At 41.0% G+C, this 12,056-nt stretch overlaps 1 protein-coding gene across 2 annotated transcripts in view; it reads left to right on the top strand.

The window, feature by feature from the left end:
- The window catches only part of cenpp (centromere protein P), a 105,968-nt gene that overhangs the window by 4,930 nt on the left and 88,982 nt on the right, over positions 1-12,056 (top strand). For both annotated transcript variants that reach the window (XM_078249200.1, XM_078249201.1), the window contains exons 5-6: positions 676-764; positions 10,070-10,166. In XM_078249200.1, the coding sequence (XP_078105326.1) occupies positions 676-764; positions 10,070-10,166 (186 nt within the window). The remainder of the gene's footprint in view (positions 1-675; positions 765-10,069; positions 10,167-12,056) is intronic.

Here is a 12,056-nt window from a genome sequence, read left to right on the forward strand (position 1 = left end):
TTTGTGGTTTCAGGGGCACTTGCATGCTGGAATTACACTTTATTAATTACACCTCGCTAAAACTAATGCAGTCTAATGCAACAGTCCTGCCAAAAATCCTGTCTTCATGAGGGTTATAATGTTCAGTGAGGTGTTTTACTCAATTTATTGTCTCCTTCTGCTCACTCTGCTGCCTTCTCTTCTCAAACTCAGATCATGCAAATTACGGAATCTCTTGGCACCTCACGATTCGATTCAGAGGCCAATGATTTGATTATGTATGTCTTAGTAGATCATGTGTGTGTATATATACCAAATTTAAATTTCTTTTCCTTTTGGCCATTTGTGTGTGTTTTCTTTTCTGCTCTCGAAGTTGTTGTCCATTATCCCATCCTCTTTCAGTCACTCTGTTTTCTGATTTGTACTTGTCTGGAGACAGTAACTTTTAAATAAAAAAAGTATTATTAACTTGTCTGCGTCGAGCACCGAATCGCTCTAGAGAGAATCGCGATGCATCTAAGAATGGATTATTTTTCCCACCCCTAATACAAATGAACTCTGAAAATTGACTGGTTTCCAGAAGAGGAAAAAAAAACAGGCTTCATTTGATAACACATTATTAATCATCACTGCACCGACTAAATGACTCTGTATTTTCTTTTTAACTGAGTAATTGTTGGTGTATTTGTCCTGCAGAAGGGTCAGAGATCTGAGAGGACGATCAGTGATCTTAACGTGGTGATGGACACCAGCGACTTACAGAACTTCAGCAGTTTCCTTTCTGGGTAAGCACTAATGCTGCAGATTGATGTTAAAGGTCCCGTATTTTAAAAAGTGAGCTTTCCATGCCTTGTGTTGATTGTAAAGCAGGTCGAGGTGCTACAGTAATACTGTGAAAGTATGAAAACGCTCCAGCCACAGAGAAATGCACGCAGCCTGTATTCAGAGACTGTGCTTTTAAACGGGCCTTTGTACGGTTGTGATGTAACAACTATACTACATATAGGTAGAGAGTGCGCAGAGACTCCAAAAGACCAATCAGAACAAGCGCTAAAACAGAGCGTTTCAGACACATGTATAGAATGCTGGTATATTCAGATGACTGTATGAGAATATAAAAAGTGTGTTTTTTGAACATTAAAGCATGTAAACATCTTCTAGTAGAAAAATACAAGAATGAACCTGACAAATGAGAATAATATGTCCCCTTAAAGCTGATCTGCAAAGGAAATCTTACCCACTCGCATTTATCTGGAATGAACCTTTTCTTCAACAGCAAACCTTTTTCAGAGTGATCAACCTCTAGGTGATGGTATTTACCTTTTTTAATGATTGACTTATAATCAACATTAATCAAAGTAATTGAGTCTATTTAACAGACTGATTTAATTTCTGATAAATCAGAACCAGTTCAATAAGCTGTATCCTCAACCTCCAGTGAACACTAAATGTACGTATGCTCAATTTTGAGCGTAGGTCTATGACAGTGATGCTGCGGTTTGCAGTCTGATAAAAGAAGGTCTATAGCAGCAGATTAATGCCCAAATCACATGTTCAACTATCTCATATCATATGGCTGTAATGTTTAGGTGTCCACATCATTTTGACCACATGGTGTGTTTAATCATTCAAACTGAAGTCCATCATATGGGAATCAGATCAGATTAGAGTTGACAAGGAAACCTACTTGGTGTGCTTGGACTAAAACACAGTGGCCAGTGAGTTTGTCATTTATTTACCGTGTCAGTTCTGCTCAGTCCAACTCTACACATGTAATAGTGGATATTATATAAGTGTTTATTAAAGTAGATGCCAACAGCTGCTGTCCAGCTGGACTTCCTCAGTCACACATCCACTTGTTCTCGCTCCGTCTACTCACAAACAATAAGCCTTTCTTACAGCAGACATTTTGACTTATCAAACACAGGTGTAACTCATTACATTCAGAAGGGCTGCATTCCATTAAGGTGTGCTGGCTTACTGGCACACCTGCCTGTAAAGGAAGCCCTGGCATCGTTAATATTGGTTACACCTGTTCTTTTCCTGCTGTAACTGTTGAAAATATCTGGGCTCAATCAATCTGCTCAGTCTTACTCCATAGTGTCTGGAGCTTTAAGGCCCTGACACACCAACCCGATTATCGGCCGTCGGGCAGTCTGGCGAGGTCGGTGACTCGAGTCTGTTCGGTGTGTTCCGTGCCAGAAGAGGAGGCGCCGTCGGCATCCATTTTGGCCGATTTGACTCGTTGAATCGGCCTGTGGGCAGTCGGACTCAATGACCAATCTGATTGGTGGAGTGCTAGCCCTTGACCAGCGAATCAGTGCACAAGAAAACCGAGAGCTGACAACACCAGTGTCCTATTACTAGCCATCTTATTCACTTCCATTCAGCGAGTAATGACAACGATCCTTCTTGACTACTATCAACACTCCCTGATGAAAACAATGACTGACAACAGCATGCTCTATGTTTACTAGGTCTAGAGAGATGTTCCGTCATTTCCGGTTTTCATTTTTTGGGCGGCAATACAGATTAGCGTCGCCTGCTGTTATGGGGACGTATTACGTCTCGCGCACGCGCAGAACGTACGCTCAAGTCGGCTTCGGTGTGTCCCGAGGCACTTTTGTGAGAGACAGGAGCCGACTGATCAGTCGGCTTAAGTCACTTTCTTTCCTACCAGGTGCTTTTTACACTGCAGGCATGCAAGTGTTTATTGTGATCAAAACCAGTGGATTACAAATTATATTTTATCACATAATGTCTGTATCACCTTTTTAATTTTTTTTAAACAGGTGTGGATTAATGATTACTCTGAAATGATCAGTTTAAAGTGTATAAGCACAACATGCTGATATTGAAAATGAATTAAACAGGTTATATTTCTATAAAAACGTAACTACGGTGGAGGCAAGTAATGTAATCAATGTATGTCTGACCGCTGTGTAAAACCGGAAACACTGTGAAATGTCCTCCTCACTACATAGCTTGGTCACTATCCTTTAAGAACCCATTTTGAAAGGATCAAAAAGTGTTTTGTTTCCATCTCCAGGAGCTGTCGGGATCTAGTCCACACATTACTTCTCAGATCGTTTGAAATCGTGGTTATCTGTTCAGCACGGCTCCTCCACTTTGAACAATGAACTGAGAGGACATGCAATAGATCAGAGTCAAGAATGTCCCCCATTGGAGTACAGGACACGACCTGTTGTCAAACTGATCATTTCAGAGTGAACATTACTCCTGTTTAAAAAAAAAAAAAAAAAGATTGATTGATAGATTGATCTAGATTTTGTAATCCACTGGTTTTGATCACAATAATCACTTATATCCCTGCAGTGTGAAAAGCACCTGGTAGAAAAGAAATGGTGACTAAAGCTCCAGACATTACTGAGTAAACTTCAACAGACCAGATTGAGCCCAGATTTATTCAGCAGTTACAGCAGGAAAAGAACAGGTGTAACCAATATTTAGGATGTCTGTGCTCCATTTACAGGTAGGTGTGCCAGTAAGTCAGCACACCTAAATGGAATGCAGCCCTTTTGAATGTAATGAGTTACATCTGTGTTTGATAAGTCAGGCAAGAGAGCTCCCAGCACAAGTGGGTGAGAGCAGTGTCCGAAAATAACACTCGCCAAGCGCCAAATGTGGGTAGATTTCCTGCTTAAAAGGGACACCAGACATGGACTGTGCGAAGAGTAGAGAGTGATGAGTTTTAGGATTTAATGAATGAATTCAGATTTCTTTATCACCAATTTATCAGCTAAACTATTTTTCCCTAAAATGTTGCTCTGACTTTCCCTTTCAGTTTGCATTCAAGAAAATACCTTTTTATAGATATGAAATGTATTGAAAGAAATGTGTATGTTACAAAAAACCCCGCAATTTAATATTGTGGCCGGTGGATTTTTTTTCATCTACCCTGCAACATGATAATGTAATTTCAGACAGTGGGTGAGAGGCTGGAGTTAAAAGACTGAGTCAGAGCTGGTATGAAGGCATTTGTTCTCTCCATCTTCTATGCTGAGAGTGCATATGTTACCTGCTGGCAGGACAGAGCTTCGAAGTGTCACTCTGGCACAAACTAAAGAAGTAGTGTACAATCCTTCTCCCACCTGACAACGACTCATTGGATCTTCATGTGGAAAGGACAAACCATGATGGGCTCTTACAAAGTTGGCCCTATCCAGTCTTACTCCTGCTAACAGTATTCACCTGAGCATCAGGAGCACCTGCTTTTTTTTCTTGACTCCTGTTAGATCCAAGTTCAGCCCTCTCAGTTGTTTATATATAAAACTAAATGTGTTGAAGATGTTGTGTTGATGTGCTCAGGTGCATTTTCTGTCCTGATAATCACAGTCTGCCAGAAAGTGTCTGTTCTGTCTGTGAATCAGCACCCCAGAGCAGAAGTCTGATTTACTTTATATTGGAGGCCAAACCACATCTGGATTGTGTATGGTCCAGTCTGCAGAATCTGGCAATCAACAGATGGAAAAATGCTGGAGATAATGATTCTGACACACTGTGAGAGAGAGAGAGAGAGAGAGAGAGAGAGAGAGAGAGACTTTGTTAAATCAAGCTGGTCTGAACTGTTAAAGACAAACACTAACACTCTTGATTTGTATTGGTTGTTTATGTTCAGCAGACATGTTTCCACATCTGTCCTTTTGGCTCCCTGAAGTGCTTTCTTAACTTTGTCAGTATTCAAAGTAACATTGTGGCTACGCAAGCTGCATAGTAAAAGCAGCAGTTCAGCTTCAGTCCTTGTGCGTCCTGCCACAGTTCTGCTGGGCACCCACATTTTGGCTGTCCTCAGAGTCCAAGTCAGAATCCCTGTAGTTCCATGTGTAAGACTGAAGAAAATAGACTTGCAGCCAAAATTTGTTTACGTTTACTGTAGGGTGATTTTTGTCAGATGACGTTGTATTCAATCTGATACAATAAAAAAAAGTCAGCACTGCAGTGCAGCAGCTTGGGAATTGCTGCCTGGTTACTAGGTTTATGAGCTGCAATTAAATCACTAATATTCTTCATCTTCGGTTGTCTGACAACAGAAACAGAAAAAGGTGAATGAGAACAACTTAATTGAGAATTTTAACCCTCAATATAGATGAGCGTAGGTGGAGACTGGAAACGCTAATGTGGACGCACACAGACGGCTTTTTAAAAATGTTATAGCTCAGTGTAGACGTAGTTTCACTTTTGTCCAACTGTTTATTAGCAGTACAGTTAAAAACTCTTGTTACCCAACAGTCAGCAAGTGACTGCGATGTGGCTGTTGATGCAGTGCATTCTGGGATGGGCTTAGCAGACTCGAGGCAGACTGGATTATGTCAAACTTCCTTATGAACCTCTGCCATTAAAACACAGTGCTGCTCTTGTCATGTGGGGATCCAAGCCAACTGAGCCATGAACACTTAGCCTGCAGTTGAAGAAACACGGATCCAGGCTGTGTGTGTCCCGGTCTAAGCCAAGCTGATAGTGTGAAGCCAAACTCTGCTAACGTCATGACAGCAGCAGGAGTTATCAGTCAGCCCTGAAGCCAAAAGGGAGTTTTATCTTTAAAGACCGTACACCCAAAGTATACGCCTGCACCGATGCACCAATATGAAAATTTTGGCCGACAACAAATATTTACCGATGTTGATATGATCTGTATAGTTTCTATGATAAACATATTTTGTACCTACCAAAAATGTGTAAATTTGAAAAAGTCTTTATTTGCAAAACATTTGGAAAAGCCCATAAATCATAGATTTACTGCATTGTTTCCTCTCAACAAGTTACTGAACCACCATGAAAAACAAGAGTAACGTTAACCAACAGTGATAGTTTTAGGCTTTGAGATTTCACTCATTTAGGCCGGATATCCGTTGCCTTGGGCTTCCTTTGTGTTGGCATTCTAAACTCCGGTGGATTTCTGAGGACTATGGTTAACTGCTCCTCAGATCTCTGCAGGGTAAATCCAGACAGCTAGCTAGACTATCTGTCCAATCTGAATTTTCTGTTGCACGACTAAAACAACTTTTAAACGTACACAAAAAAGATCCTTCCGAGCCTATTTTGTAGCAGCACCGCGGCTTTTCTCTGGTGCTGAGCGCCGCCCAAGACGATTGTGATTGGTTTAAACAAATGCCAATAAACCGGAGCACGTTTTCCTCCCATCCCCGAATTCTATGTGGAGTAGCCAGACTCTCCTCCAGCGTGCTTTGGAGGAGGGTCTGGCAAAGCGAGACTCTCTCAAGGAGAACTAAAAACTAAGCTATTGTTCTCTTCATTAAGTTTTCTTTTAAAGTGACAGCCCTAATATCTGTAGGACTGGATATTGACCTTAGTTAGGGTTCAAACCCCGAATGGGGTATTGTTTTTCTCCTGGTTTAGTATTATTTGTTGTCTTCCACCGCAACTAGGGTTGGGCATCGTTTGGATTTTAACGATTCTGATTCCAATTGCGATTCTTCCTTTCGATTCCGGTTCTTCTCGTAGAACTTTCTAGTAGAAACAGGTCACATGCCTATTTTCACAAATAAGAGGAAAGTTTTATTTTGATTCAATGGTGGGTTGTAGTTTTACCGGGCTTTTTCAACGTAAAATAAAGCCACACTAGAGCGCCGTTTACTGTGCTCCAAGGCTGCAACACAACAAGCGCCTGGCTGCTACGGAAACCAAAACTTGCGCATGTTAAATTTGGAACCCATGATCAGATTTGAAACCAAATCCTCCAATCAATTCCAATAAAGAAACGATTCCACTGGAATTGTAATTTTTGAAACGATTCCAAGTAGGAATCGGTTCTCGATGCCCAACCATAACCGCGACTCATATTCCCGTGAGCTGGAATGAGCTAGAAACACGAAACTTGACCCAATGACTGGAAATAATGTGCAGTCGGTTCCCAAGAAATATGAGCCCAATCTGCCACATGGTGGCGCTACAATTAACGATCAAAAAAGCGGTTTTGGGAAGAAAACGCCCCTCGGGCCGTAAATCCAAATGACTTGAAATTTCTCACACATGCAGCTCAATGTGCTCTACAAAAAAGCCTCTTGGACCATAGAGGTCTGCAGTGATGGAATTTTGGCTAATTTGCATAATGGGGAAACCAGTAAAATGAATAGAACTTTGTCAGTTTTGATCCTATCAACACCAAAATTGGTATAGAGCCTTGCAGGACTGATATACACATAAATGAGCAAAATTGGTGAAAAAACATGGCCACCATCAATTAAAGAATTACGTCAAGGGTGGGGCTTAGCAGTAAATTGGCCATAACTCACTAATGGTTTGACCAATCATCATAAAATTGGTAACGTATCTTCAGTGCGTCGTGAGGAATAGGCTGACGGATTAGCATAGGATTATGAGTTTAACCCATAGGGGGCGCCAAAGTACCACAAGTTTTTACCGCAAAACCCAGTAGACGGAATTTCACCAAAATTGGTACACATGGTCTGGGGGTGAGTAGTAACCAGGATCTGAAGTGTCATACTGATTGGTGCGTGTGGGCGTGGCCTATTTAGTTTTAAATTTTGCCTTTTCTCAAGTTACTGGGGGCTGGAACGAGTTAGAGACGTGAAAATTGTCACCATAACTGTTCATGTGCTCATGCTCCCCAAAGAACATGATGCAATTTGGCCTGATGGTGGCACTATAATTTAAGCCAAAAGTTTTAAAGGCCACGCCCCTCACACGGTGAGTCCGATTGACATGAAATTCCTCACACATGTCCAGCTCAATGTGCTCTATAAAAATGCCTCTTGGTCCATAAACATCTGCCATGATGGTATTTAGCTAATTTGCATAATGTGAAAAACAATTAAATCAATAGAACTGTCAATTTTGATTCTATCAAGACCAAAATTGGTATATGGCCTTGGTGTACTGAGATACACAGTTCTACTATAAATGAGCAAGATTCATCGTAAAACATGGCCGCCATCAATCAAAGAACTTACTTAAGGGCCGGGCTAGCAGGGAATCCTGTCTAAAATTGATGGAGACATTTAACACCTTGACTTGAACGTATGTACCAAGTTTCGTTAAAATCCGATAAAGGGGGCAAAACCGCGGGACTTGCTGCATCTATTGTAGGGATGAAACGGGTGTGTGGTTAGTTTCACCACTTTTTCTATAGAGCATTGAACCATCTGAAGTGGTTTTGCGTAGCTTTGTGAAGCTACAAACCCACTCTGCTCGCGGCTTTGACTTTGACGATTTGGCATCTGCTCAATGCTGCTTGCTGCTTTGACTTTTGGCGATTTGGCATCTGCTCAATGCTGCTTGCTGCTTTGACTTTTGGCGATTGGGCTGTTTCCCAAGCCTGCTGTAGGTCAGGCGGTAGAGTGTTTGCCTAATGTTCAGAAGGTTGGCGGTTCGACCCCAGGACCTGCAGTTTGATTTCAAAGTGCATGAATGTGAGTGAAAGGTACCTGTAACAAGTGAAAGTGCTTTGAGAAACCAAAAAAAAAGGGCTTGAACCCGCGAATTGCCGCTTGCGGCTATATTGTTTAGTTTTTTGTACCAACCAAATTAGGTCTGTAGCTAAAACAGGGTCTAGTCATAGTGTTGTGTGTTTACTTTGATCTTTTTTCCAGTGTTTGGTACATACTTATTTGGGATGATGAACTGAAACCACAAAAGTCCAAACATCTAGATCAGAATCACTACATGATAAGTTTTTTTTGTTTTTTTTAACCAGTATGGTTCTAAACTGAAAATATAATCAAACTGCATCATCCAACCAGTTGGACCATATCAGTTCAATACAATAATATCAAACCAGGGTTCCCACTCGCTCTATCTCTCTCTGTCTTTTTGGTAGTGCTCCATTATATGGGAGCGTTTTGCCATGTTTCCATCAGCTCTGTGTGGAATAACAGTCTTCTGGAAACTTCACCCGGCTGCCGTCTAGCCCTGGGCCCCCGTGGAAAACTCTGGAAAGCCTGTAACAGAATGTCCCAAGCTCACTCAGACAGAGCAAACCAGACCAAAACAAAATCTTTTTTTTTTTGTGCTATTGCCATTGTGACATACAGCATACTATATAGGAAGCACCTTTTTGTAATGTACTTTATTTAGTTTTAGGATGGGTAGTCTACTCTTCTTGTAAATGCTTGATTTACTAAATTATAACACTTTTTCAAAGAAACGTTTATTCTGTTGCTAATTTATGTCAATTAAACCCTCTGCAGGGAAGACTGAGTGCTACTAGGTAACTGCAATTTATATTAAAATGGTGCATTGACCCAGACAGCATAACCAAATAACAAGTTAGTAGTTTAAAGTTTTGTGTTTCTCGTTGAGTGAAAAGGTAATCCTTGATTACAAAGTTTTCCCTTTTTTCTGATTTTCTTTACTTTGCTTAACAAGCATACAAAGTTAGTCCAGATGGATTGTAATGAAATTCTGTACAGACATTCATGGTTCCCAGACAAAAGCCATGCTTCCATTCACGTATAAAAATGGCCAAATGTGCAAAAACTAATTGCACAATTTATTTTTTTTTGGTCCTTGCTTGAGGTGTTTTTTTGCCTTTGTCTGAAAAGAGTTGATGCGCTAAATGGGTTATGGAAAGCATTTGCCGATTAAGTTCTGACATAGCGAAAATTCAACTCGCACGACTGATCAGGTATTTCCGCTGTCTGCGTCTCCGCGAATTTGTCCATAACGCATAATCATTCCATCAATTTGTCTCCAAACCAGTTGATGGAAACACTCCTAATTACGTCTTTCTTTTTTTAATGAATTTTACATGCAAAGTGTCAGGCTCTAATGTAAGTGCTGCCAAAATATACTCAATACAGTACCTGAACATGTCCTGCATAGGATTGGAGACAGATGATTGAAACTGCGGCTCTGCTATTGTGCTGCAAGACTGTACAACATTTTAAGGCGGCAGTTGAGACCTCGGACTGTTCAGCGTTAATGTACTAATTATTGCCATCCATTTTTAGTTCAGTGATGCAAATCGTCGCATGTTTTGGATATTTTGTCACACATTCACTGCTCAACAATTCAAATAATCAACTTTGAGAGGGCAGAACTAATACGTTCTCTTAAAAACGTTTTAATGTTGTATGCAATGTCCTTTCAGGGTGGAGGAGAGCAGGGATCTTTTGCTGTTCTTCAGGACTCTCAGGACTTTCTCAGACAGGTGTGACGACCGGCGCAGAACCTTCCAACACTTCCAGGTAAGTGAAGACGCACCTACGCCGAAATGTACTTCAAACTGGCCACAACAGTGTGGTTAGTCTACATTGTCAAGAAACGACTCAAACATTCGAGATATCATAAAAATGTCAAAATACACTGAAGGGGGCATTTAAACCTCTGCTTGATGAGGGTCAATCCAAAGGGACAGGGTTTTTCTTTGTGGTCCAGAAGTCGACACTGGCTTCAGGTTTTATACAGTATTTCAAAACAATTGTCAGCTTTTTGTCAGCCATGAAGATACAATGATGCCTCCAAAAACAGTCTGTATTGTTTGTAAAGTGCTTTGATTCAGGCTTATGAAAGAGTGGGCATGGTAAATATCAGGGTGGGACTTTATTGATGAGGTAGCAGTAAAATATCAAATAGTAAATCAAGCTGCAGAAGCAATATGGAACATATTCTCCTGTTTACTCAGAGAATGTAAAGTTCTGCCAAGTTGGCTGTGCTTAGGAAGGATTAACTCACATTTTCCATACTGGCATGTGTGCTCTAAACTCTTATTTTGCTTTAGTTGCATTTTCTTCAGTTATAATGGAAAAATGTAATTCCCATTGTAACTATCCTGCTGTAATGTGGGCAGTGCCTTCTATGCAGATTTCAATGCTTTAATGAAACACAGACATGAACATGTATTTAGAGGAATAAACAAATAAAAATAAAACACAAAGATTTCCCATACAATCCAGGAATCTTAACATTTTTTGTAGCTTAAGACCACGACATTAAACCAGCTAGTCACGGTAGGACTGCAGATGATGGTTGGCTACGTAGTGGTTACAAACCACAGACATTTACAAGCATGTGGCCAATCACTGAATGGCATTTCTATTGTGGGCATATTAGTGTTAACTGTCCCGGCACACAGATGCATAAACATGTGCAGACTCTAAAGTCAGCCATGAGAAATGGTGTAATGTAGCTACGCCCGGGCCCGAGCGCGCGTGAGCAGCGCTTGTGCATCGTGGAACCTCTGGCCTTTATTTTGGCGGCCGTGTTAACAGGTTAGAGCAGCCACACTACCGGCGTTAGAAGTGCGGCATAGGCGCTGCTCGGCTGTGGCATGTCTAGAAATTCAAGGTCTTGCCTATTTATTTCCACATGACGTGTGTGATTTGCAGCAAAGCGAGACAAAAAAAAAAAGATCTTATTACAGTGATATTGACATCATAACAGCACTTTCACCATAGTTTCGATGTGCATATATGTAGAAAATGTTACAGACATAAAAAAGGAGATAGATGGGTCCCCTGCTTCCTACTTCCTTTTCCTCTACTTGCAGTGCTGTCGCTCAGACCACACCTATCTTCGACGGCATCTTGCACAGTTGTGACGCTATCGCGGTGACAAAATGTGGCCGCGGATAGATGTATAAACACCTGGCAAAGAACTCCTCAGTATTTAAAATCTTTTCTGTGGTAGTTCCTGCTACAGTAGGTGTCCACGACCCCATTTTGCTATGAACACACACACACACATATATGTTGCAGCTATGGTAGGTTTTTTGTGGCTCCATAGCTGATGTGCATCTCCTCGAAAATGACTAAACATCAGGGATACCATGCAGATTACTCAGTATGGGCCACTTGTTGTTTCTCCTACAAGTTTCTGATGCTGGTGTTCTGGAGGTTAACAGTGAAGACAACGGTAAAGAAGTTGAAGAAAGACTCAAGTTATCTGCTGCTTTTCAGAAACCTATCTAACAAAATCATTTCCACTGCAACCCGTCTGCTAACTACATCACAGTTGAAATAAATATTGTTAAAGCTTAATACTGCCTGATCACGTATGAAACATCTATCTATTGTTGTTGTAGGTGAAATTTGACTGCCATAACCACAATCAACACCTCCTGTGTAAAGATCGGGGTG

The sequence above is a fragment of the Sander vitreus genome, chromosome 4 (assembly GCF_031162955.1).
Source record: "Sander vitreus isolate 19-12246 chromosome 4, sanVit1, whole genome shotgun sequence".
NCBI classification, from domain to species: Eukaryota; Metazoa; Chordata; class Actinopteri; order Perciformes; family Percidae; genus Sander; species Sander vitreus.